The 25,696-nt window shown below is 43.0% G+C and overlaps 1 protein-coding gene across 3 annotated transcripts; it reads right to left on the bottom strand.

Moving 5' to 3' along the window:
* Positions 1 to 617: 617 nt before the first annotated feature.
* Positions 618 to 24,018, bottom strand: LOC124126574. 3 transcript variants are annotated; one of them, XM_048401230.1, is made up of 17 exons: positions 23,320 to 24,018; positions 22,495 to 22,657; positions 19,150 to 19,246; positions 17,379 to 17,474; positions 16,680 to 16,848; positions 15,456 to 15,618; positions 14,336 to 14,432; positions 12,565 to 12,660; positions 11,866 to 12,034; positions 10,642 to 10,804; positions 9,592 to 9,688; positions 7,821 to 7,916; positions 7,122 to 7,290; positions 5,913 to 6,075; positions 4,902 to 4,998; positions 2,387 to 2,482; positions 618 to 1,541 (listed from the first exon to the last, which is right to left on the bottom strand). In XM_048401230.1, the coding sequence occupies exons 1-17, from the start codon at positions 23,939 to 23,941 to the stop codon at positions 1,401 to 1,403; spliced, it is 2,694 nt and encodes an 897-aa protein (XP_048257187.1). In that variant the 5' UTR covers positions 23,942 to 24,018; the 3' UTR covers positions 618 to 1,400. The 3 variants fall into 3 exon arrangements, with proteins under 3 accessions (XP_048257187.1, XP_048257188.1, XP_048257189.1); XM_048401231.1 differs by lacking the exons at positions 2,387 to 2,482; positions 4,902 to 4,998; positions 5,913 to 6,075; positions 7,122 to 7,290; XM_048401232.1 differs by lacking the exons at positions 4,902 to 4,998; positions 5,913 to 6,075; positions 7,122 to 7,290; positions 7,821 to 7,916.
* Positions 24,019 to 25,696: the final 1,678 nt, after the last annotated feature.

The following is a 25,696-nucleotide window of genomic DNA, read 5'->3' as shown; positions in this document are numbered from 1 at the left end:
ATATATATATATATATATATATATATATATATATATATAATTCTTGTGACGTCATATTATTTGTGTCATTTTTCCAGGTAACTAACACACTTGCACATCCTGAACATAAACAAACCTACATAAAACAGTATTAGATTGTTCCAAGCATCTGCACAAGACGAACTTGTGGTTGGTTCCATGGAAATAAAAAGATCAATGCCAGAGAATAATCGGTTTCGGTTATCCGCCGATAACAGATTCCATTGGGCTTAAATGGCAAAATAGTGGTAAAACGTATATGAAAGCATCATGAAAATCAGTGATAACGCCAGGTGTTCTGGAAAATGGTAATGCATGTTGCGCAGAACTTGCATATGAGCGCATTAGATACCTTCGCGGACCGCCACCGTGGTCTAATGGTAGAGCGTCCGCCCGGAGAGCGGATGGTCCGGGGTTCGATCCCCAACCGCGTCATACCAAAAGACGTTAAAAGATGGTACTTGTTGTTACCCTGTCTGGCGCTCGGTATTAAGGGGCTAAAACAAGGACTGGTCGGCTCGGAGTCAGTATACTGTGTCTGAGTGGGGTATTCATGTTAAACTGCGACATGGTATCTCAGTAAGCTAGCACTATAAATCGGCATCAGTCCGGACTTGTACAAGCAACCACACACACACACATACAAGTGCATGCACGTCGCTATTTAAGTGCAATAATCTTGGACGCGACGTTAAACCCCGTTTCACCTCACCTCACCACCACATACCTTCGCGAGCTTTTTGCCCTACATACCGCTGGAAAAGAAACGTGTAATAAAAACCATCAACTAATGGAGAATATACGATATGAAACAAATATGATTAGTTATTTAAATATATACCTTAGACATATTGTAATGATAGTTTACAATACAGGTTATTCTGTTTTTTAACAATAATCTTCATGTTTACACTGCAAACGCTTGTTATCGTTTCTAAAAAAATACAATGGCGAATAATTCGTGGATAATCAGCTGATAGCTGCGCTTACTCGAATGTCCTCGAATATCTGCGAAAACAAACTTGTTTTCGGACCCGAATTAGGAGTGTTATTGGACTATGGTGTCGTCATCGCATGGCGAGCCACGACAATACTCTCTAATTAAATCACGTTAAAATGGAAATGTATGATGCTACACTGTGAATGGACTGCAAGTAATGTTTTGGTGAATAAATACCAATTTGTAAGATATTCCTGCCATAATAATGTTGTCCGTAAATATTCCTTGAATGAATATTTGATTTATGATCAACTTACATTGGCTCTCTAATCTTGTACAAATCAACATGTATATGGAGTTGCCTATTATTTCGGTGTATGGAAACATTAATGCAACACAACTGCTTGGTTAACGAACACACTTGGTGCCACAGATACACTTGCTATTTATTCATTTGGCATTTGGTGAAATCTGTGACGTCATCTGGCAGTCGGTAGAGGGAGACATTGTCGAAGTATGCCGCTCCAACCGAGGCCGAGTTCCGGTACAAAAGATAACATCTAGCCTTGACAACAGCATCCGTCTAAAAAATAGGACGATTGTGATTTAATAAAAGACAAGCCAATGAGCTGAAGGGAATGGATGATTACCTACAAGAGAATGCAGAAGAGATAATGGTAGGTCGGTTTGTTGTTTAACGCCGCACTCAGAAATATTCCAGCTATATGACGGCGGTTTGTAAATAATCGAGTCTGGACCAGACAATCCAGTGATTAATATCATGAGCATTGATCCAGGCAATTGGGATTGATGACATACATTAACAAAGTCAGCGAGCCTGACCACCCGATCCGATTAGTCTCCTCTTACGACAAGCATAGTCGCCTTTTACGGCAAGCATGGGTTGCTGAAGACCTATTCTACCCCGGATCTTCACGGGTCAGCAGAGATAGTGAGACATTCTGTTTCAAAAATATGTTCAAAATTTAATCACACCATTTCATTTTGAAAAGACCATCCGGTAAACACATATGAAACATTGCTTAAAAAAATCACCGAAGACAACCGAGACTTGAAATTAATTACAACAACTTGAAGTTAGGCTAGTCCGTTGGTTATAGTGCTAGCTCGTCAAGCCGAAGACCCGGGTTCTGTTGCTTCCATTACGCGAACCCCATTCTTGGTGTCCCTGTGCCGACATGGCTGGGATATATCTCAACATGACGTAAATAATACTCCCCCACATATGTCATGAATATGTAATGTTTTCATTTAAGGAAATTAAACATCCGAGATTTAAGTGATGTGTGATGTCTGGTGATATACATGTCTACATTAGCGAGAAGGCGGTAAGAAGTGCTGCAAGAGTGCCCAATCCCTTTGTCTTTTTGGACAATAAAATATGTTTAATGATAATAATATACATACCTTGGACAGACTGACATTCACCTGTACCCTGTGCCAGGTGCTCCTGCCAGGTGTGAACGTAGCAATGTGCCCCCACAAAAAGGAACCAGATGGTTTCTGCGAACCAATAGAACACTTGTGTCACGTTTGTGTCGAAGAGAAACCTATTGTAGATCATCTGGCAAGAAGGACCCTGTCATGGGCATAGCGGAGAGGATTCTTACAAAAAGTTTGCACATCGGTTTTTCGATTCATACCTCAATGAACCGAAAAAAATACACAGTCAATGCTTAAAATGAAATTGGACAACGAAAACATGTTTTATCTACAATAGTTTAACCATAAACAGTTATATATATCAAAGCAGACAAAAATGACGAGATCGATAAACATTTCGGGTGTAGGAATACATACTGTGGCGTGACATGAATCAGGTGATTGTTTAATTTATGCACATGACTTGGCATGCCTTCAAAGTTAGTAGCCAATCAACGGAGAGTATGATAAAAACAAAGCCAATAGGACCTGTCAATCAAGGCAAGAGGGGAGAAGAACTGCAACAGTCAGACTGTAACGAAACGGAACAAATATGTCCTGGAGAAGGCGGCTGTTTCAAATGACATGGTCAGTTACCGCCAGATTCATGATCAAACATTAGTTCCCTGAGAACGGGAGGACACGGTTGGAAAAAATGCTAGTTAAACCCGAAGACATGAGAGTTGTGGAACCGAGGCGAAAAACAGGCGAGCGAGCCTGCACATCTGCCGTTCCATTCCTTCTCGGCTTTCGGCCTTAAATCACAGCTCGATCGTCACTCTAGTCACGTTTGTGTTAAAGAATACATATTTTAAGGGCCTGGTTATGACATTTGAAAAGAACAACTGGAAAACATTAGGGGCTAGAACAGGAAGACAGCTCGGTGACACTGGCTATAACTGGTTTTTAAGACTTGTGCTCAACTTTTACTGTTACCCCGTTATAAAAGCATTATTTTCACCTTTTCACGACAACAGCTTGGTGGATCAACCTGACACTTGTTTGATAGAGAATTCATATGTTTTTTTTCAGAATTTATTTCACTGAACAATGCGCGGTGGCAGTAGCCATAAATGGGTTTCGAGTTTGTTCATGGAATCACGATTTATGTTCAACTTCGACCGTGTTAAATACCGTTACAAAAGAATTATTTTCGATTTTTCACGAGAAACAGTTTGGTGCATTAAGCTGAAATTTGTTTGTTAGAGAAATCATATGTCTTTTGTCACCGAGTCAATGTTATTAACTAAAAGGATGCGTCAAACAGCACCACAATATATTCAGGGTATCTGGCATTTCAAGGGAACAATATATTGTTGTCAAACCAAATTAAATTTATGGAATTTTCTGGAACAAATTATCTAATGCTAAAGAAGTGGGACACCCAAATAGGTATAAATAAATTATACAAAATTAAGCTAAATATCGGTTACACCTACATGTGTACGTTGATTGTCAGTCCATATTTGAAGAGGTCATTATGCGACGATGTCGTATTGGCCATTAGAGATATATACATGCTTATTTGTGAGGATCCTCCATTCTGCTTCCTTGTGAAGAAAGAATCAGTCAAGCATGTCCTGCTTGTCTATTTTAATTTTTTCCATCACAGGGAATAACTCTTTCATCTATTAAGGATCTTTTTATATAAGTTCTCATTTAGTTAATGTTTTTTTAAAAGAAATTGAATTGTTCCATAAATTTAGATTAATATGTTGTTTATTAAATACAGGAATTTTTAAGATTGGCAGAATTAATGTGATAACTGAGATTGTTAGTGGTTTTATCCTCGAAGGGGGTTGAAGTAGTGTAAAATGATTGTCCCTTAGATAGGGTATGTTAGACAACGTCATTCAAAATGGATATATTCTTACCACGTCTTTTAATCTTAGAATATGTGTTGTTAGGCTAAATGTGTTAATAATCGGCAACACCCGGAGGGATGATGTAAATCCTGCTGGAGTCCATGCAGGAAGCTAAAGTACCGTAATCCCCATGGTCCCTAGTATGGTGGTCTACCTTCAGTTGCTGGCGATAGCCCGTTGCTATAGTCCGTTTTTATCATGTATTTTATTATGTATAGTGTTATCCATTTTGTGATTCCATACTAGTTATAAGTCTTGTTCTGTGATAAGTCTAGTTACTTGACTGTCCTTCGTTGACAGGTTTTTATATAGTTTCAATGTATTTATTATGTATAACCCTTGATAATCACGATATGGATGAAATATTGCCGATGTGATTTAAAATTGTAACTCACTCACTTATTCTGGAACAAATTATATTTCAGAATTTTTCTTAAACAAATGATTGTTTTTGTCGCATACATCAATGTAATACAATGCATTGGCCCAGGCCCTACATCCGCTGTGCGTAGTTGTCTACCCTTGGCCTGTCGGAATCCATTGATCGTGTTTTTGAATCCAAGATTCGTACTGATTGTTGGTTTGTGAGAACCATATTTACTCACTCACACCACCATCCATGACCTAAGCGTTACCTTCAGATCACAGTAGAGGCTGTAGTCCGAGGGGGTAGTGATCGAGCTCCGACCACCCACGTTCTTACTGTAGCCGGAGATGATGAACTTTCTCACCCTGGAAACCAACCAATCAATGATGAGAACCCTTAGTTGGAGACAATGAATAGTGCAGTTTATTAACATAATTATCCAAAACATAAATGCAAACGACACAATGATGCACGGAAGTCATTCTAGATTTGTCTGTGTGTGTTTCCTTACTCACGGGGACCAGTTCTACCCTGGAATGTACTCACGGGGACCAGTTCTACCCTGGAATGTACTCACGGGGAGCCGTTCTACCCTGGCATGTACCCACGGGGACCCGTTCTACCCTGGGATGTACTCATGGGGACCAGCTCTACCCTGGGGTGTACTCACGGGGACCCGTTCTGCCCTGGGATGTACTCATGGGGACCAGTTCTACCCTGGGATGTACTCACGGGGACCAGTTCTACCCTGGGATGTACTCACGTGAACCAGTTCTACCCTTGGATGTACTCACGGGGACCAGTTTTACCCTGTGATGTACTCACGGGGACCAGTTCTACACTGGAATATACTCACGGGGACCAGTTCTATCATGGGATGTACTCACGAGAACTCATTCTTCACTGGGATGTACTCATGGGGGGGGGGGGGGCAGTTCTACCCTGGGATGTACACACGGGGACCAGTTCTACCCTGAGATGTACTCACAGGGACCAGTTTTACCCTGTGATGTACTCACGGGGACCAGTTCTACCCTGGCATGTACTCACGTGAACCAGTTCTACCCTTGGATGAACTCACGGGGACCAGTTTTACCCTGTGATGTACTCACGGGGACCAGTTCTACACTGGAATATACTCACGGGGACCAGTTCTATCATGGGATGTACTCACGAGAACTCATTCTTCACTGAGATGTACTCATGGGGGGGGGGGGGGGGGCAGTTCTACCCTGGGACGTACTCACGTGGACGTGTTCTACCCCTGGGATGTACTCACGGGGAAGGGAAGACGAACTCCTGGTAAGCCCCGCCACTGGTCACTTTGGCAGATCGGCCGCCATCTTGAGCCTGAGTATCGTCTGGTGTCCAGCCTACACCATAATTAAACCAGTTTCCTGTGGTCTCGAAGGAAAAGTTAGGAACTGCCATTTTCGTACATTCTGCAAAATAAATAAAACCTATTAGATAACACCGTCTATAAAGGTAAGGGGGCAGTTCTAGGGTAAACGGATCGCTGTGTTACACCCTAAGTTATAAGAAGACTTACAGATGAAGTATGGTAGCTGTGTAGGATAACAGTCCACAACAGGGACTTTCGATGAAAATGAGGTTTGGGGTTGGGGGCATGAATGACCCAGTCATCTAAGGCGCCCATTGGCACGCTACAAACCTATGATGTATAGGTTAGACCATGAGGACCCAGTGTCTCGACTTCTTTCGTTAGCCTTCAGTGCCGACTTCGCGGGTTCGAATCCTGCTGGCGACACACGTTTTTCATGAAATTGTTATGTGAAAGGCAAAGCATATAAATCATAGACCCTTTGCATAAATGCTATATCAGAAACTGTGGAGCAAGAACAACAAATCAAACATGGATCTTTAAATGGCATTGTGTTTCTTGCATTCCATCTAGTATTACCTACAATAGTGATACTGTTCGTTTTCAGGGTACAAATATGACGACAACGGGGTGTTATTAAGCGACTTGACCTATACAACCCTGATCACGAACTGGTAGCATCCTTCTTAATTTACGTTTGTTAGTAAGTACATGGCCTTATTGATGAGTGTTTATGGAAACGTTTAGCGTGTGTTAACCAATTAGTTAAATCATTAAACTGAATCTAATGTTGACATCTTCTAGGATATTTTGAGAAGGTAAAGCACAGAAATCATTGTATAGTTGCATTAATGCTATAACACAAGCACAATAGATAAAAGGCATTTTTTTAAATAGCACACGGTTTCTTGCATTCCATTTCGTTTTTGAGACGTTTTTTGACAGAGTAGAAATATGACGATTAGAGGGGTGTTATTTATTGACTTGACCTTTGCACCTCCGATCACGAACAGGTAGGGTCCTTCAAGGTCTACGTTCTTTAATACGTGCTGTAAACGTTGTCGATGAAAGTTTTATGGAACTGTTCAGCAAGTGCTAAGAAATTTCGATTCGCTAAATTATTTCAGAGAAATAAAGTTGACACACCACTACTAGAAGGCTGTGGAGACACTTGCAACATGTCTATTTGGCATTGGGTGAAATCTGTGACGTCATCTGACAGTCGGTAGAGGGAGACATTGTCGAAGTATGCGGCTCCAACCGAGGCTGAGTTCCGGTACAGAAGATGACATCTAGCCATGACAACAGCATCCGCCTAAAAACACGAGGCGGTTGTGTCCAAATATAAGACCAGCTACTGAGCTAGAGGTAATTGATGATTACTTTCCAAGACAATGGAGAACATTTTTATTGAGGACTTGCCACATTCATTCACGAAAAACAGAAAATGACAGATTCTGTTTTTGAAAAATAACAATCTGGAAAACACATATGAAACGTTGCTCCAAAAATGAATTCACTGAAGACAACCTTGGCTTGAAATTATAAATTGTCATAACAATAAATGGACGTGTGGCTAGTCCACTGGTTATAGCGTTTGTTCGTCTCGTCGAACACCCAGGTTCGATTCCCTAAAACACGTAAAGTCCATATATGGTGTCCCCGTCAGCAGAAGGGCTTGGATATCTCTAAGAATGACGTGAATTAGTACACACTCACATAGGTCATGCATCATTTATGACGTCATGTATTACAACGAGCTGTAATACCAAGCGTTTTGTTTTCATTTAAGGAAATTAAACACCCGAGATTAAAGTGATGTGTGATGTCTGGCGATATACATACCTTGGACAGACTGACATTCACCTGTACCCTGTGCCAGGTGCTCCTACCAGGTGTGAACGTAGCAATGTGCCCCCACAAAAAGGAACCAGATGGTTTCTGCGAACCAATAGAACACTCGTGTCACGTTTGTGTCGAAGAGAAACCTATTGTAGATCATCTGGCAAGAAGGACCCTATCATGGGCATAGCGGAGCGGATTCTTACAAAAGTTTGCACATCGGATTTTCGATTCATACCTCAATGAACCGAAACAAATTCACAGTCAATGCTTAAAATGAAATTGGACAACGAAAACATGTTTTATCTACAATAGTTTAACCAAAAACAGTTGTATATTTTAAAGCAGACAAAAATGACGAGATCGATATTAAACATTTCGGGTGTAGGAATACATACTGTGGCGTGACATGAAGCAAGTGATTGTTTAATTTATGTACATGACTTGGCATGCCTACAAAGTTAGTAGCCAATCAACGGAGAGTATGATAAAAACAAAGCCAATAGGACCAGTCAATCAAGTCAAGAGGGGAGAAGAACTGCAACAGTCAGACTGTAACGAAACGGAACAAATATGTTCGGGAGAAGTTGGCTGTTTCAAATGACATGGTCAGCTACCGCCAGATTCAAACATTAGTTCCCTGAGAACGGAAGGACACGGTTGGAAAAAATGCTAGTTAAACCTGAAGACATGAGAGTTGTGGAACATAGGCAAGCGGGAAAAAACAGGCGAGCGAGCCTGCACGTTCGCTGCTCCATTCCTTCTCGGCTTTCGGTCTCAAAGAGTTCTTTGGACAATGAATATGTATGAATTTCGGTAATGGTCCTGTGCATGACGATACACGTGAGCAGAAAGGGAATTCCCTCGACTGTTATATTGGGATTCCAATAATAATAATAAAAGTAGTGCGCCTCGGTGGGCGTGGCTTAATTTGTTACATTCATTGGGAAATGAATGCAACAACACGTGACCAGTTCAGCTAATCAGAATGCTGGAATTTCAATGAACACAACGAAAATTTAATTATAAGAGGCTAGAATGTGAAGACAGCGCGCTGCCAGTGGCCATAACTAGTTGTCGAGTCTGTTCATAGAATCACGATTTGTGCTTAACTTTGAACGTGTTAAATACCGTTACAAAAGAATTATTTTCGATTTTTTCACGAGAAACAATTTGGTGGATTAAGCCAAAATTGTTTGTCTGAGAAATCATGTTTTTCGTCACCGATTCAAGACAGCCGTATTTTTACTAAAAGGGTGCGTCAAACAACACAATGTATTTAGGATATCTAGCATGTCAAGTGAGCTATATATTGTTGTAAAACCAAATAAATGTTATGGCATTTTCTGGAACAAATTATATTTCAGCATTTTTCTTGAACAAATGATTGTTTTCGTCGCATAAATCAACGTTATACAATGCATTGGCCCAGTCGTCCTAGCTCCATACATTCGCTGTACAGTAGACTAACATCTTATATTACACAATATCCTTCTTGACTCTAAAAATAAAAACAATTCCCTATGCTGATTTCAGAGAGCTAGCTTGAGTTGGCTAGGCTTGCTTTTGTATGCATTTCTAGATTATTTCTTTTTCATAAAATAAATATATTCCACGGTCATGTTGCAGGACTAGCTGTACAGCATTGCTCTCACTTGGATTGACAGAAACCATGTATCTATGATTCACCCCGATTTGAAGCTTGTGAGTACCATATTCACCCACTCACACCACCATCCATGAACTAAGAAGAAAATGGGAAGAAATGCGCCACCTTCAGATCACAGTAGAGGCTGTAGTCCGAGGGTGTGGTGATGGAGTTCCGACCACCCACGTTCTTACTGTAGCCGGAGATGATGAACTTTCTCACCCTGGAAACCAACCAATCATTGATTAGAACCCTTAGTTGGAGACAATGAATAGTGCAGTTTATTAACATAATTATCCAAAACATTAATGCAAACAACACAATGACGCACGGATGTCATTCGGCGATGACTTGAGCGGCAAAGGACCAGCTCTACCCTGGAATGTACTCATGGTGACCAGTTCTACCCTGGGATGTACTCATGGGGCCCAGTTCTACCCTAGAATGTATTCTTGGTGAAAACGTCTACCCTGGAATTTAATGAGGACCGGTTATACCATGGAATATTCTCACGGGAACTAGTTCTACCCAGGGATGTACTCACGAGAACTAGTTCTACACTGGATTGTACTCACGGGGACCAGTTTTACCCTAGGATGTAGTCAGGGGGCCAGTTCTACCCAGGGATGTACTCACGAGAAAAAGTTCTACACTGGGATATACCCACGGGGACAATTTCTACCCTGAGACGTACGAACGGGGACCAGTTCTACCCTGGGATGTGCTCACGAGAACAAGTTCTACCCAGGGATATACTCACGAGAACAGGTTCTAACAATGGGTGTACTCAGGGGGCCAATTCTACCCTGGGATGTACTCACGAGAACCAGTTCAATCCTGGGATGTACTCACGGGGACCAGTTCTACCCTGATATTTACTTACGAGTACCAGTTCTACCCTGGGATATACTCACGGGGACCAGTTCTACCATGGGGTGTACTCAAGGGGACCGGTTCTACACTGGGACGTACTAACGGGGACCAGTTCTACCCTGAGATGTACTCACGGGGACCAGTTCTACACTGGAATATACTCACGGGGACCAGTTCTATCATGGGATGTACTCACGAGAACTCATTCTTCACTGGGATGTACTCATGGGGGGGGGGGGGGGGGGGCAGTTCTACCCTGGGACGTACTCACGGGGACGTGTTCTACCCCTGGGATGTACTCACGGGGAAGGGAAGACGAACTCCTGGTAAGCCCCGCCACTGGTCACTTTGGCAGATCGGCCGCCATCTTGAGCCTGAGTATCGTCTGGTGTCCAGCCTACACCATAATTAAACCAGTTTCCTGTGGTCTCGAAGGAAAAGTTAGGAACTGCCATTTTCGTACATTCTGCAAAATAAATAAAACCTATTAGATAACACCGTCTATAAAGGTACGGGGGCAGTTCTAGGGTAAACGGATCGCTGTGTTACACCCTAAGTTATAAGAAGACTTACAGATGAAGTATGGTAGCTGTGTAGGATAACAGTCCACAACAGGGACTTTCGATGAAAATGAGGTTTGGGGTTGGGGGCATGAATGACCCAGTCATCTAAGGCGCCCATTGGCACGCTACAAACCTATGATGTATAGGTTAGACCATGAGGACCCAGTGTCTCGTCGCCGTGGCAGAAGACTACTTTCGTTAGCCTTCAGTGCCGACTTCGCGGGTTCGAATCCTGCTGGCGACACACGTTTTTCATGAAATTGTTATGTGAAAGGCAAAGCATATAAATCATAGACCCTTTGCATAAATGCTATATCAGAAACTGTGGAGCAAGAACAACAAATCAAACATGGATCTTTAAATGGCATTGTGTTTCTTGCATTCCATCTAGTATTACCTACAATAGTGATACTGTTCGTTTTCAGGGTACAAATATGACGACAACGGGGTGTTATTAAGCGACTTGACCTATACAACCCTGATCACGAACTGGTAGCATCCTTCTTAATTTACGTTTGTTAGTAAGTACATGGCCTTATTGATGAGTGTTTATGGAAACGTTTAGCGTGTGTTAACCAATTAGTTAAATCATTAAACTGAATCTAATGTTGACATCTTCTAAGATATTTTGAGAAGGTAAAGCACAGAAATCATTGTATAGTTGCATTAATGCTATAACACAAGCACAATAGATAAAAGGCATTTTTTTAAATAGCACACGGTTTCTTGCCATCCATTTCGTTTTTGAGATGTTTTTTGACAGAGTAGAAATATGACGATTAGAGGGGTGTTATTTATTGACTTGACCTTTGCACCTCCGATCACGAACAGGTAGGGTCCTTCAAGGTCTACGTTCTTTAATACGTGCTGTAAACGTTGTCGATGAAAGTTTTATGGAACTGTTCAGCAAGTGCTAAGAAATTTCGATTCGCTAAATTATTTCAGAGAAATAAAGTTGACACACCACTACTAGAAGGCTGTGGAGACACTTGCAACATGTCTATTTGGCATTGGGTGAAATCTGTGACGTCATCTGACAGTCGGTAGAGGGAGACATTGTCGAAGTATGCGGCTCCAACCGAGGCTGAGTTCCGGTACAGAAGATGACATCTAGCCATGACAACAGCATCCGCCTAAAAACACGAGGCGGTTGTGTCCAAATATAAGACCAGCTACTGAGCTAGAGGTAATTGATGATTACTTTCCAAGACAATGGAGAACATTTTTATTGAGGACTTGCCACATTCATTCACGAAAAACAGAAAATGACAGATTCTGTTTTTGAAAAATAACAATCTGGAAAACACATATGAAACGTTGCTCCAAAAATGAATTCACTGAAGACAACCTTGGCTTGAAATTATAAATTGTCATAACAATAAATGGACGTGTGGCTAGTCCACTGGTTATAGCGTTTGTTCGTCTCGTCGAACACCCAGGTTCGATTCCCTAAAACACGTAAAGTCCATATATGGTGTCCCCGTCAGCAGAAGGGCTTGGATATCTCTAAGAATGACGTGAATTAGTACACACTCACATAGGTCATGCATCATTTATGACGTCATGTATTACAACGAGCTGTAATACCAAGCGTTTTGTTTTCATTTAAGGAAATTAAACACCCGAGATTAAAGTGATGTGTGATGTCTGGCGATATACATACCTTGGACAGACTGACATTCACCTGTACCCTGTGCCAGGTGCTCCTGCCAGGTGTGAACGTAGCAATGTGCCCCCACAAAAAGGAACCAGATGGTTTCTGGGAACCAATAGAACACTCGTGTCACGTTTGTGTCGAAGAGAAACCTATTGTAGATCATCTGGCAAGAAGGACCCTATCATGGGCATAGCGGAGCGGATTCTTACAAAAGTTTGCACATCGGATTTTCGATTCATACCTCAATGAACCGAAACAAATTCACAGTCAATGCTTAAAATGAAATTGGACAACGAAAACATGTTTTATCTACAATAGTTTAACCAAAAACAGTTGTATATTTTAAAGCAGACAAAAATGACGAGATCGATATTAAACATTTCGGGTGTAGGAATACATACTGTGGCGTGACATGAAGCAAGTGATTGTTTAATTTATGTACATGACTTGGCATGCCTACAAAGTTAGTAGCCAATCAACGGAGAGTATGATAAAAACAAAGCCAATAGGACCAGTCAATCAAGTCAAGAGGGGAGAAGAACTGCAACAGTCAGACTGTAACGAAACGGAACAAATATGTTCGGGAGAAGTTGGCTGTTTCAAATGACATGGTCAGTTACCGCCAGATTCAAACATTAGTTCCCTGAGAACGGAAGGACACGGTTGGAAAAAATGCTAGTTAAACCCGAAGACATGAGAGTTGTGGAACATAGGCAAGCGGGAAAAAACAGGCGAGCGAGCCTGCACGTTCGCTGCTCCATTCCTTCTCGGCTTTCGGTCTCAAAGAGTTCTTTGGACAATGAATATGTATGAATTTCGGTAATGGTCCTGTGCATGACGATACACGTGAGCAGAAAGGGAATTCCCTCGACTGTTATATTGGGATTCCAATAATAATAATAAAAGTAGTGCGCCTCGGTGGGCGTGGCTTAATTTGTTACATTCATTGGGAAATGAATGCAACAACACGTGACCAGTTCAGCTAATCAGAATGCTGGAATTTCAATGAACACAACGAAAATTTAATTATAAGAGGCTAGAATGTGAAGACAGCGCGCTGCCAGTGGCCATAACTAGTTGTCGAGTCTGTTCATAGAATCACGATTTGTGCTTAACTTTGAACGTGTTAAATACCGTTACAAAAGAATTATTTTCGATTTTTTCACGAGAAACAATTTGGTGGATTAAGCCAAAATTGTTTGTCTGAGAAATCATGTTTTTCGTCACCGATTCAAGACAGCCGTATTTTTACTAAAAGGGTGCGTCAAACAACACAATGTATTTAGGATATCTAGCATGTCAAGTGAGCTATATATTGTTGTAAAACCAAATAAATGTTATGGCATTTTCTGGAACAAATTATATTTCAGCATTTTTCTTGAACAAATGATTGTTTTCGTCGCATAAATCAACGTTATACAATGCATTGGCCCAGTCGTCCTAGCTCCATACATTCGCTGTACAGTAGACTAACATCTTATATTACACAATATCCTTCTTGACTCTAAAAATAAAAACAATTCCCTATGCTGATTTCAGAGAGCTAGCTTGAGTTGGCTAGGCTTGCTTTTGTATGCATTTCTAGATTATTTCTTTTTCATAAAATAAATATATTCCACGGTCATGTTGCAGGACTAGCTGTACAGCATTGCTCTCACTTGGATTGACAGAAACCATGTATCTATGATTCACCCCGATTTGAAGCTTGTGAGTACCATATTCACCCACTCACACCACCATCCATGAACTAAGAAGAAAATGGGAAGAAATGCGCCACCTTCAGATCACAGTAGAGGCTGTAGTCCGAGGGTGTGGTGATGGAGTTCCGACCACCCACGTTCTTACTGTAGCCGGAGATGATGAACTTTCTCACCCTGGAAACCAACCAATCATTGATTAGAACCCTTAGTTGGAGACAATGAATAGTGCAGTTTATTAACATAATTATCCAAAACATTAATGCAAACAACACAATGACGCACGGATGTCATTCGGCGATGACTTGAGCGGCAAAGGACCAGCTCTACCCTGGAATGTACTCATGGTGACCAGTTCTACCCTGGGATGTACTCATGGGGCCCAGTTCTACCCTAGAATGTATTCTTGGTGAAAACGTCTACCCTGGAATTTAATGAGGACCGGTTATACCATGGAATATTCTCACGGGAACTAGTTCTACCCAGGGATGTACTCACGAGAACTAGTTCTACACTGGATTGTACTCACGGGGACCAGTTTTACCCTAGGATGTAGTCAGGGGGCCAGTTCTACCCAGGGATGTACTCACGAGAAAAAGTTCTACACTGGGATATACCAACGGGGACAATTTCTACCCTGAGACGTACGAACGGGGACCAGTTCTACCCTGGGATGTGCTCACGAGAACAAGTTCTACCCAGGGATATACTCACGAGAACAGGTTCTAACAATGGGTGTACTCAGGGGGCCAATTCTACCCTGGGATGTACTCACGAGAACCAGTTCAATCCTGGGATGTACTCACGGGGACCAGTTCTACCCTGATATTTACTTACGAGTACCAGTTCTACCCTGGGATATACTCACGGGGACCAGTTCTACCATGGGGTGTACTCAAGGGGACCGGTTCTACACTGGGACGTACTAACGGGGACCAGTTTTACCCTGTGATGTACTCACGGGGACCAGTTCTACCCTGGCATGTACTCACGTGAACCAGTTCTACCCTGAGATGTACTCACGGGGACCAGTTCTACACTGGAATATACTCACGGGGACCAGTTCTATCATGGGATGTACTCACGAGAACTCATTCTTCACTGGGATGTACTCATGGGGGGGGGGGGGGGGGGGGGGGGGGGCAGTTCTACCCTGGGACGTACTCACGGGGACGTGTTCTACCCCTGGGATGTACTCACGGGGAAGGGAAGACGAACTCCTGGTAAGCCCCGCCACTGGTCACTTTGGCAGATCGGCCGCCATCTTGAGCCTGAGTATCGTCTGGTGTCCAGCCTACACCATAATTAAACCAGTTTCCTGTGGTCTCGAAGGAAAAGTTAGGAACTGCCATTTTCGTACATTCTGCAAAATAAATAAAACCTATTAGATAACACCGTCTATAAAGGTACGGGGGCAGTTCTAGGGTAAACGGATCGCTGTGTTACACCCTAAGTTATAAGAAGACTTACAGATGAAGTATGGTAGCTGTGTAGGATAACAGTCCACAACAGGGACTTTCGATGAAAATGAGGTTTGGGGTTGGGGGCATGAATGACCCAGTCATCTAAGGCGCCCATTGGCACGCTACAAACCTATGATGTATAGGTTAGACCATGAGGACCCAGTGTCTCGTCGCCGTGGCAGAAGACTACTTTCGTTAGCCTTCAGTGCCGACTTCGCGGGTTCGAATCCTGCTGGCGACACACGTTTTTCATGAAATTGTTATGTGAAAGGCAAAGCATATAAATCATAGACCCTTTGCATAAATGCTATATCAGAAACTGTGGAGCAAGAACAACAAATCAAACATGGATCTTTAAATGGCATTGTGTTTCTTGCATTCCATCTAGTATTACCTACAATAGTGATACTGTTCGTTTTCAGGGTACAAATATGACGACAACGGGGTGTTATTAAGCGACTTGACCTATACAACCCTGATCACGAACTGGTAGCATCCTTCTTAATTTACGTTTGTTAGTAAGTACATGGCCTTATTGATGAGTGTTTATGGAAACGTTTAGCGTGTGTTAACCAATTAGTTAAATCATTAAACTGAATCTAATGTTGACATCTTCTAAGATATTTTGAGAAGGTAAAGCACAGAAATCATTGTATAGTTGCATTAATGCTATAACACAAGCACAATAGATAAAAGGCATTTTTTTAAATAGCACACGGTTTCTTGCCATCCATTTCGTTTTTGAGATGTTTTTTGACAGAGTAGAAATATGACGATTAGAGGGGTGTTATTTATTGACTTGACCTTTGCACCTCCGATCACGAACAGGTAGGGTCCTTCAAGGTCTACGTTCTTTAATACGTGCTGTAAACGTTGTCGATGAAAGTTTTATGGAACTGTTCAGCAAGTGCTAAGAAATTTCGATTCGCTAAATTATTTCAGAGAAATAAAGTTGACACACCACTACTAGAAGGCTGTGGAGACACTTGCAACATGTCTATTTGGCATTGGGTGAAATCTGTGACGTCATCTGACAGTCGGTAGAGGGAGACATTGTCGAAGTATGCGGCTCCAACCGAGGCTGAGTTCCGGTACAGAAGATGACATCTAGCCATGACAACAGCATCCGCCTAAAAACACGAGGCGGTTGTGTCCAAATATAAGACCAGCTACTGAGCTAGAGGTAATTGATGATTACTTTCCAAGACAATGGAGAACATTTTTATTGAGGACTTGCCACATTCATTCACGAAAAACAGAAAATGACAGATTCTGTTTTTGAAAAATAACAATCTGGAAAACACATATGAAACGTTGCTCCAAAAATGAATTCACTGAAGACAACCTTGGCTTGAAATTATAAATTGTCATAACAATAAATGGACGTGTGGCTAGTCCACTGGTTATAGCGTTTGTTCGTCTCGTCGAACACCCAGGTTCGATTCCCTAAAACACGTAAAGTCCATATATGGTGTCCCCGTCAGCAGAAGGGCTTGGATATCTCTAAGAATGACGTGAATTAGTACACACTCACATAGGTCATGCATCATTTATGACGTCATGTATTACAACGAGCTGTAATACCAAGCGTTTTGTTTTCATTTAAGGAAATTAAACACCCGAGATTAAAGTGATGTGTGATGTCTGGCGATATACATACCTTGGACAGACTGACATTCACCTGTACCCTGTGCCAGGTGCTCCTGCCAGGTGTGAACGTAGCAATGTGCCCCCACAAAAAGGAACCAGATGGTTTCTGCGAACCAATAGAACACTCGTGTCACGTTTGTGTCGAAGAGAAACCTATTGTAGATCATCTGGCAAGAAGGACCCTATCATGGGCATAGCGGAGCGGATTCTTACAAAAGTTTGCACATCGGATTTTCGATTCATACCTCAATGAACCGAAACAAATTCACAGTCAATGCTTAAAATGAAATTGGACAACGAAAACATGTTTTATCTACAATAGTTTAACCAAAAACAGTTGTATATTTTAAAGCAGACAAAAATGACGAGATCGATATTAAACATTTCGGGTGTAGGAATACATACTGTGGCGTGACATGAAGCAAGTGATTGTTTAATTTATGTACATGACTTGGCATGCCTACAAAGTTAGTAGCCAATCAACGGAGAGTATGATAAAAACAAAGCCAATAGGACCAGTCAATCAAGTCAAGAGGGGAGAAGAACTGCAACAGTCAGACTGTAACGAAACGGAACAAATATGTTCGGGAGAAGTTGGCTGTTTCAAATGACATGGTCAGTTACCGCCAGATTCAAACATTAGTTCCCTGAGAACGGAAGGACACGGTTGGAAAAAATGCTAGTTAAACCTGAAGACATGAGAGTTGTGGAACATAGGCAAGCGGGAAAAAACAGGCGAGCGAGCCTGCACGTTCGCTGCTCCATTCCTTCTCGGCTTTCGGTCTCAAAGAGTTCTTTGGACAATGAATATGTATGAATTTCGGTAATGGTCCTGTGCATGACGATACACGTGAGCAGAAAGGGAATTCCCTCGACTGTTATATTGGGATTCCAATAATAATAATAAAAGTAGTGCGCCTCGGTGGGCGTGGCTTAATTTGTTACATTCATTGGGAAATGAATGCAACAACACGTGACCAGTTCAGCTAATCAGAATGCTGGAATTTCAATGAACACAACGAAAATTTAATTATAAGAGGCTAGAATGTGAAGACAGCGCGCTGCCAGTGGCCATAACTAGTTGTCGAGTCTGTTCATAGAATCACGATTTGTGCTTAACTTTGAACGTGTTAAATACCGTTACAAAAGAATTATTTTCGATTTTTTCACGAGAAACAATTTGGTGGATTAAGCCAAAATTGTTTGTCTGAGAAATCATGTTTTTCGTCACCGATTCAAGACAGCCGTATTTTTACTAAAAGGGTGCGTCAAACAACACAATGTATTTAGGATATCTAGCATGTCAAGTGAGCTATATATTGTTGTAAAACCAAATAAATGTTATGGCATTTTCTGGAACAAATTATATTTCAGCATTTTTCTTGAACAAATGATTGTTTTCGTCGCATAAATCAACGTTATACAATGCATTGGCCCAGTCGTCCTAGCTCCATACATTCGCTGTACAGTAGACTAACATCTTATATTACACAATATCCTTCTTGACTCTAAAAATAAAAACAATTCCCTATGCTGATTTCAGAGAGCTAGCTTGAGTTGGCTAGGCTTGCTTTTGTATGCATTTCTAGATTATTTCTTTTTCATAAAATAAATATATTCCACGGTCATGTTGCAGGACTAGCTGTACAGCATTGCTCTCACTTGGATTGACAGAAACCATGTATCTATGATTCACCCCGATTTGAAGCTTGTGAGTACCATATTCATCCACTCACACCACCATCCATGAACTAAGAAGAAAATGGGAAGAAATGCGCCACCTTCAGATCACAGTAGAGGCTGTAGTCCGAGGGTGTGGTGATGGAGTTCCGACCACCCACGTTCTTACTGTAGCCGGAGATGATGAACTTTCTCACCCTGGAAACCAACCAATCATTGATTAGAACCCTTAGTTGGAGACAATGAATAGTGCAGTTTATTAACATAATTATCCAAAACATTAATGCAAACAACACAATGACGCACGGATGTCATTCGGCGATGACTTGAGCGGCAAAGGACCAGCTCTACCCTGGAATGTACTCATGGTGACCAGTTCTACCCTGGGATGTACTCATGGGGCCCAGTTCTACCCTAGAATGTATTCTTGGTGAAAACGTCTACCCTGGAATTTAATGAGGACCGGTTATACCATGGAATATTCTCACGGGAACTAGTTCTACCCAGGGATGTACTCACGAGAACTAGTTCTACACTGGATTGTACTCACGGGGACCAGTTTTACCCTAGGATGTAGTCAGGGGGCCAGTTCTACCCAGGGATGTACTCACGAGAAAAAGTTCTACACTGGGATATACCCACGGGGACAATTTCTACCCTGAGACGTACGAACGGGGACCAGTTCTACCCTGGGATGTGCTCACGAGAACAAGTTCTACCCAGGGATATACTCACGAGAACAGGTTCTAACAATGGGTGTACTCAGGGGGCCAATTCTACCCTGGGATGTACTCACGAGAACCAGTTCAATCCTGGGATGTACTCACGGGGACCAGTTCTACCCTGATATTTACTTACGAGTACCAGTTCTACCCTGGGATATACTCACGGGGACCAGTTCTACCATGGGGTGTACTCAAGGGGACCGGTTCTACACTGGGACGTACTAACGGGGACCAGTTCTACCCTGGTATGTACTCATGGGGTCCAGTTCTACCCAGGGATATACTCACGAGAATAGGTTCTACCCATGGGTGTACTAAGGGGCCAAATTCTTCACTGGGATATACACAAGTGGCCTAGTACTACCCTGGGATGTACTCACGAGAACCCGTTCAATCCTGGGATGCACTCACGGGGACCAGTTCTACCCTGGGATGTACTCACGAGAACAAGTTCTACCCTGGGGTGTACGAATGGGAACCAGTTCTTCCCTGGGATGTACTCAAGAGTACCAGTTCTACCCTGGGATGTACTCACGAGTACCAGTTCTACCCTGGGATACACACAGGGGGACCAGTTAAAAACTGGGATGCACTCACAGGGGGACCAGTTCTACCCTGGGATACACACACGAGTACCATTTCTACCCTGGGATGTACTCACGGTGATCAGTTCTACCTTGGGATGTACTCACGAGTACCAGTTCTACCCTGGGATGCACTCACGGGGACCAGTTTTACCCTGGGATGTACTCACGAGAACAAGTTCTACCCTGGGATGTACTCACGAGAACAAGTTCTACCCTGGGATGTACTCACGAGAACAAGTTCTACCCTGGGGTGTACGAATGGGAACCAGTTCTTCCCTGGGATGTACTCAAGAGTACCAGTTCTACCCTGGGATACACACAGGGGGACCAGTTAAAAACAGGGATGCACTCACAGGGGGACAAGTTCTACCCTGGGATACACACACGAGTACCATTTCTACCCTGGGATGTACTCACGGTGATCAGTTCTACCTTGGGATGTACTCACGAGAACCAGTTCTTCACTGGATTGTTCTAACGCGGACCAGTTCTACCCTATGATGTACTCACGGGGACCAGTTCTACCCTGGGATGTACTCTCAGGGTCAAGTCTACTGTGGGATGTACTCACGAGAACCAGTTCTACCCTGGGATACACACATGGGGACCAGTTCTACACATGATTGTACTCACGGGGACCAGTTTTACCGTTGGATGTAGTCAAGGGGCCAGTCCTACCCAGGGATATACCCACGGGGACAAGTTCAACCCTTGGATGTACTCGCGAGAACAAGTTCTACCTAGGGATATACTCACGAGAACAGGTTCTACCTATTGGTGTACTCAGGGGGCTAATTCTACCCTGGGATGTACACAAGGGGCCCAGTACTACCCTGGGATGTACTCATGAGAACCAGTTCAACACCAGGATGTACTCACGGGGACCAGTTCTACCCTAGGATGTACTCACGAGAACAAGTTCTACCCAGGGATATACTCACGAGAACAAGTTCTACCCTAGGATGTACTCACTGTGACCAGTTCTACCTTGGGATGTACTAACGAGAACCAGTTCTACACTGGAATGTTCTCACGGGGACCAATTCTACGCTGGGATGTACGAACAGGGGGCCATTCTTGCCTGGGATGTACTCACGGGTAACAGTGGGTAATACTGGGATGTATTCACGGGGAGCAGCTCTACCCTGGGACGTACTCACGGGGACGTGTTGTACCACTGGGATGTACTCACGGAGACCAGTGCTACCCTGGGACGTACTCACGGGGACGTGTTCTACCCCTGGGAAGTACTCACGGGGAACAGTTCCCACCCTGGGATGTACTCACGGGGAACAGTTCTACCCTGGGATGTACTCACGGGGAACAGTTCTACCCTGGGATGTACTCACGGGGAACAGTTCTACCCTAGGATGTACTCACGGGGAACAGTGCTACCCTGAGACGTACTCACGGGGAACAGTTCTACCCCTGGGATGTACTCACGGGGAACAGTTCTACCCTGGGACGTACTCACGGGGACGTGTTCTACCCCTGGGCTGTACTCACGGGGACCAGTGCTACCTTGAGACGTACACACGAGGACGTGTTCTACCCCTGGGATGTACTCACGGGGAACAGTGCTACCCTGGGACGTACACACGGGGACATGTTCTACCCCTGGGCTGTACTCACGGGGACCAGTGCTACCTTGAGACGTACACACGAGGACGTGTTCTACCCCTGGGATGTACTCACGGGGACCAGTGCTACCTTGAGACGTACACACGAGGACGTGTTCTACCCCTGGGCTGTACTCACGGGGACCAGTGCTACCTTGAGACGTACACACGAGGACGTGTTCTACCCCTGGGATGTACTCACGGGGAACAGTGCTACCCTGGGACGTACACACGGGGACATGTTCTACCCATGGGATGTATTCACGGGGAGCAGCTCTACCCTGGGATGTACTCAAGAGGACGTGTTCTACCCCTGGGATGTACTCACGAGGACGTGTTCTACCCCTGGGATGTACTCACGGGGACCAGTTCTACCCCGGACTGTACTCACGGGAACCAGTGCTACCCTGAGACGTACACACGGGGACGTGTTCTACCCCTGGGATGTACTCAAGAGTCAGCTCTACCCTGGTATGTACTCACGGGGACGTGTTTTACCCCTGGGATGTACTCATGGGGAAGGGAAGACGAACTCCTGGTAAGCACCGCCACTTGTCACTTTGGCAGATCGGCCGCCATCTTGAGCCTGAGTATCGTCTGATGTCCAGCCTACACCAGTATTTAACCAGTTTCCTGTGGTCTCGAAGGAAAAGTTAGGAACTGCCATTTTCGTACATTCTGCGAAGTAAATAAAACCGACTATTATCGATAACAACGTCTATAACGGTAATGGAGCAGTTCATGGTTAAACCGTTCGCTGTGTTACACCCTAAGTAATAAGAAGACTTACAGATGAAGTATGGTAGCTGTGCAGGATAACATTCCACAACAGGGACTTCCGATGGAAATGAGATTTGTGTGTGTGAGTGTGTGTTTGTGTGTGTGTGTGTGTGGGGGGGGGGGGGCATGAATGGCAAAGGCGCCCATTGGCACGCCACAAACCTATGATGTATAGGTTAGACCATGAGGACCCAGTGTCTCGTCGTCGTTGCAGAAGACTACGTTCGTTAGCCTTCAGTGCGGACTTCGCGGGTCCGAATCCCAAGAAGAACAAATCAAACATAGATCTTTAAATGGCATTGTGTTTCTTGTATTCCATTTAGTATTACCTACAAAAGTGATACTGTTCGTTTTCAGGGTACACATATGACGATAACGGTGTTATTAAACGACTTGACCTGTACAACCCCGAGCACGAACTGGTAGCTTCCTTCTTAATTTACGTTTGTTAGTAAGTACATGTACTTTAAGAGTTATTGATGAATGTTTATGAAAACGTTAAGCATGTTTTAACGAAATTCGATTCGTCAAATCATTACAAAGAAATAAAGTTGACATACCATTACGGGAAGGCTGTTGAGTTGACATAATCTGTGGCATGGATGTTGATGTGTCTGCATTGTTAAGGGTACAGTTTCGTGATTCACGGTCTGCTTTGATTTGCGCTAATTCCCGTGTTAAGTGCTTGCTTTCTGCCTTCATATGCTCAATATCTACATTCTGCTGCTTTAGTTCCATTTCGAGTCTAGCCATGTCTTTGCAAGCGGAAGTACTGGAGTTATCTCCCTTTAAAATGGCCTCTTTGAACACACTGGTCTCGTCCCGGAAGTCCCTGAATGATTTCGTGACGTGGATAAGCTGCCTCTTCATCTGATGGTAGTTATGTTTCATCTGTCTCATCTGCAGCTGACCACTCATCATGTCTTTCAGAGATCCGTCTTGCAACATCTCCGACATAGCCGCTCTGACCTGTTTCCATATCTGTTGTCTCAGTTCTCTTCTCCGAGAGATCTTGTCCGTCAAAATCTTCTCTTCTATACGATTAATGTCCATCTTCATGACCAGCATATCATCCTCCATGTCGTCTATTCTGTCTCCATCCGACACAACGTCACTGCAGCTGACAGGGCACGTCCTTGAGAGCAATATCAGCATAACGGAAACGTATCCTACAGTCTCCATGATGGTCAGTGAATATGCGTGTTGACGATCTAGTGATGGTGATCGGGGTGTTGATGAATGATCACACACAGCATGTGTCTGTGTATATCAGTTACTGATTGCGTATGTTATCACTGCTGTTCAAAGATCATACTGTCTCAGCATAGTGCACATAATGACAAAGTAACATGCCCCTATGACGACCGTATCAGCACTCTTGAAATGAGTGTGTGTGTGTGTGTGTGTTTGTGTGTGCGCGCGCGTGGGGTGTGTGTTTGTGTGTGTGTGTGTGTGGGGGGGGTGTCATGGGTGAGGATCCCGGTCGTCTAGGCGCCGCAATTCTCTGTGCAGAGTTGCTTCCCTTGCGCACGCCAGAAACCTATGACTGTGTGTTCGAATCCCGGTTCACCCCAGTGATGTTTCTAGGTTTGTCAGCCGCATACCCGTGCTCGTGGGTTTCACCATAACTGTAAACGTCTGAGACCTTGATCGCTTTCCTCCCACATCAAGCTAATATGCCTTCATATAACCGGAACACTGTTAAAAGCAGCGTTTAACTAAACTCACTCACCGTTGAAATTAAATTTGTAATATACGAGTAGTATGACGTAACATGTTGGTTCACCCAGATGACCAAATCTACAAATAGTTGACACTATATCTCAAGCTTCCAGTTTTGAGACAATGTAACTCCCATTAACGTATACATTAAATTATTTCATGTGAGTGTTCCAGGATAAGGATAAAATATTGATGTTTTGTCAAAGCACAACATGGAAATGTTTGTATAGAAACCTAAATAATGTAATAAAGAAAAAACTTTTTATAAAATATGCATTAAGATGTTTTATTGTATAATTAAGTTTGACTGAAGAATATTAATTTAGGTTTGATTTCATTTATACTGCAAATATATACTTGATAGATATTTACTACCGTACATGATACGCATCTTCGATAGCACTACCATTGCAATTGGAGCAAATACAATCAAATGAGTCTCTTGCTAAATTACCCTTTAAGTTATGAAGTGAAATTCAGAATTTACAAGGATATCTGATTTGTGATCTATTGGTTAGCTGTAAGGTGTACAGTTCAGGCTAAATGGACTTCATATATAAGAACACGTACAACTGTGGATACATACTTTGTTTATTGTATATAGCGACATTTCAATGTATATTCTTACACCGTTATCAGACTCGATTGACAACTGTTGTGATACGCAGCAGATTATAACAACAACAAGTTATAGATAAAATGTAGCACACAGATAATTGGATGGAGCGGGACGTACAGTAACAATAACAAACAGCACAAGGTTATGACGTCATTTGTATAGTAAGGGTAAGGATTAAAATGATTCAAAAGCTGGATGCTAATGATCCTCCAGCTTGAAACGGTGTAAGAATCTACATCGAAACTTTGCTATATGCAATAAACCAGTAGTTATTATACATTAAGTACGTTTTCTTATTTACTCAAGGGGGCACGGTTGGCCCAGTCGTCTAAGGCGCCGCAATTCGCTGTGCAGAGTTGCGTCCCTTGGGCATGCCAGAAACCTATGATTATGGGTTCGAATCCCGGTTCGCCCCGATTATGGTTCTAGGTTTGTCAGCACCATACCCGTGCTCGTGGGTTTCACCGAAGTGGTAAACGTCTAAGTCCTGCATCACTTCGGGCTTTCCTCCCACATTATACTGACACGCCGCGATATAAGTGGAATACTGTTAAAAGCGGCGTTAAACCCAACTCACTCACACACTCACTTATTTA

This window comes from Haliotis rufescens, unplaced genomic scaffold (assembly GCF_023055435.1).
Source record: "Haliotis rufescens isolate VD_foot unplaced genomic scaffold, xgHalRufe1.0.p SCAF_21, whole genome shotgun sequence".
In the NCBI taxonomy this organism is placed as follows: domain Eukaryota; kingdom Metazoa; phylum Mollusca; class Gastropoda; order Lepetellida; family Haliotidae; genus Haliotis; species Haliotis rufescens.
Note: the sequence above shows the minus strand (reverse complement) of the source record. Positions and strands in the feature narration are given on the sequence as shown.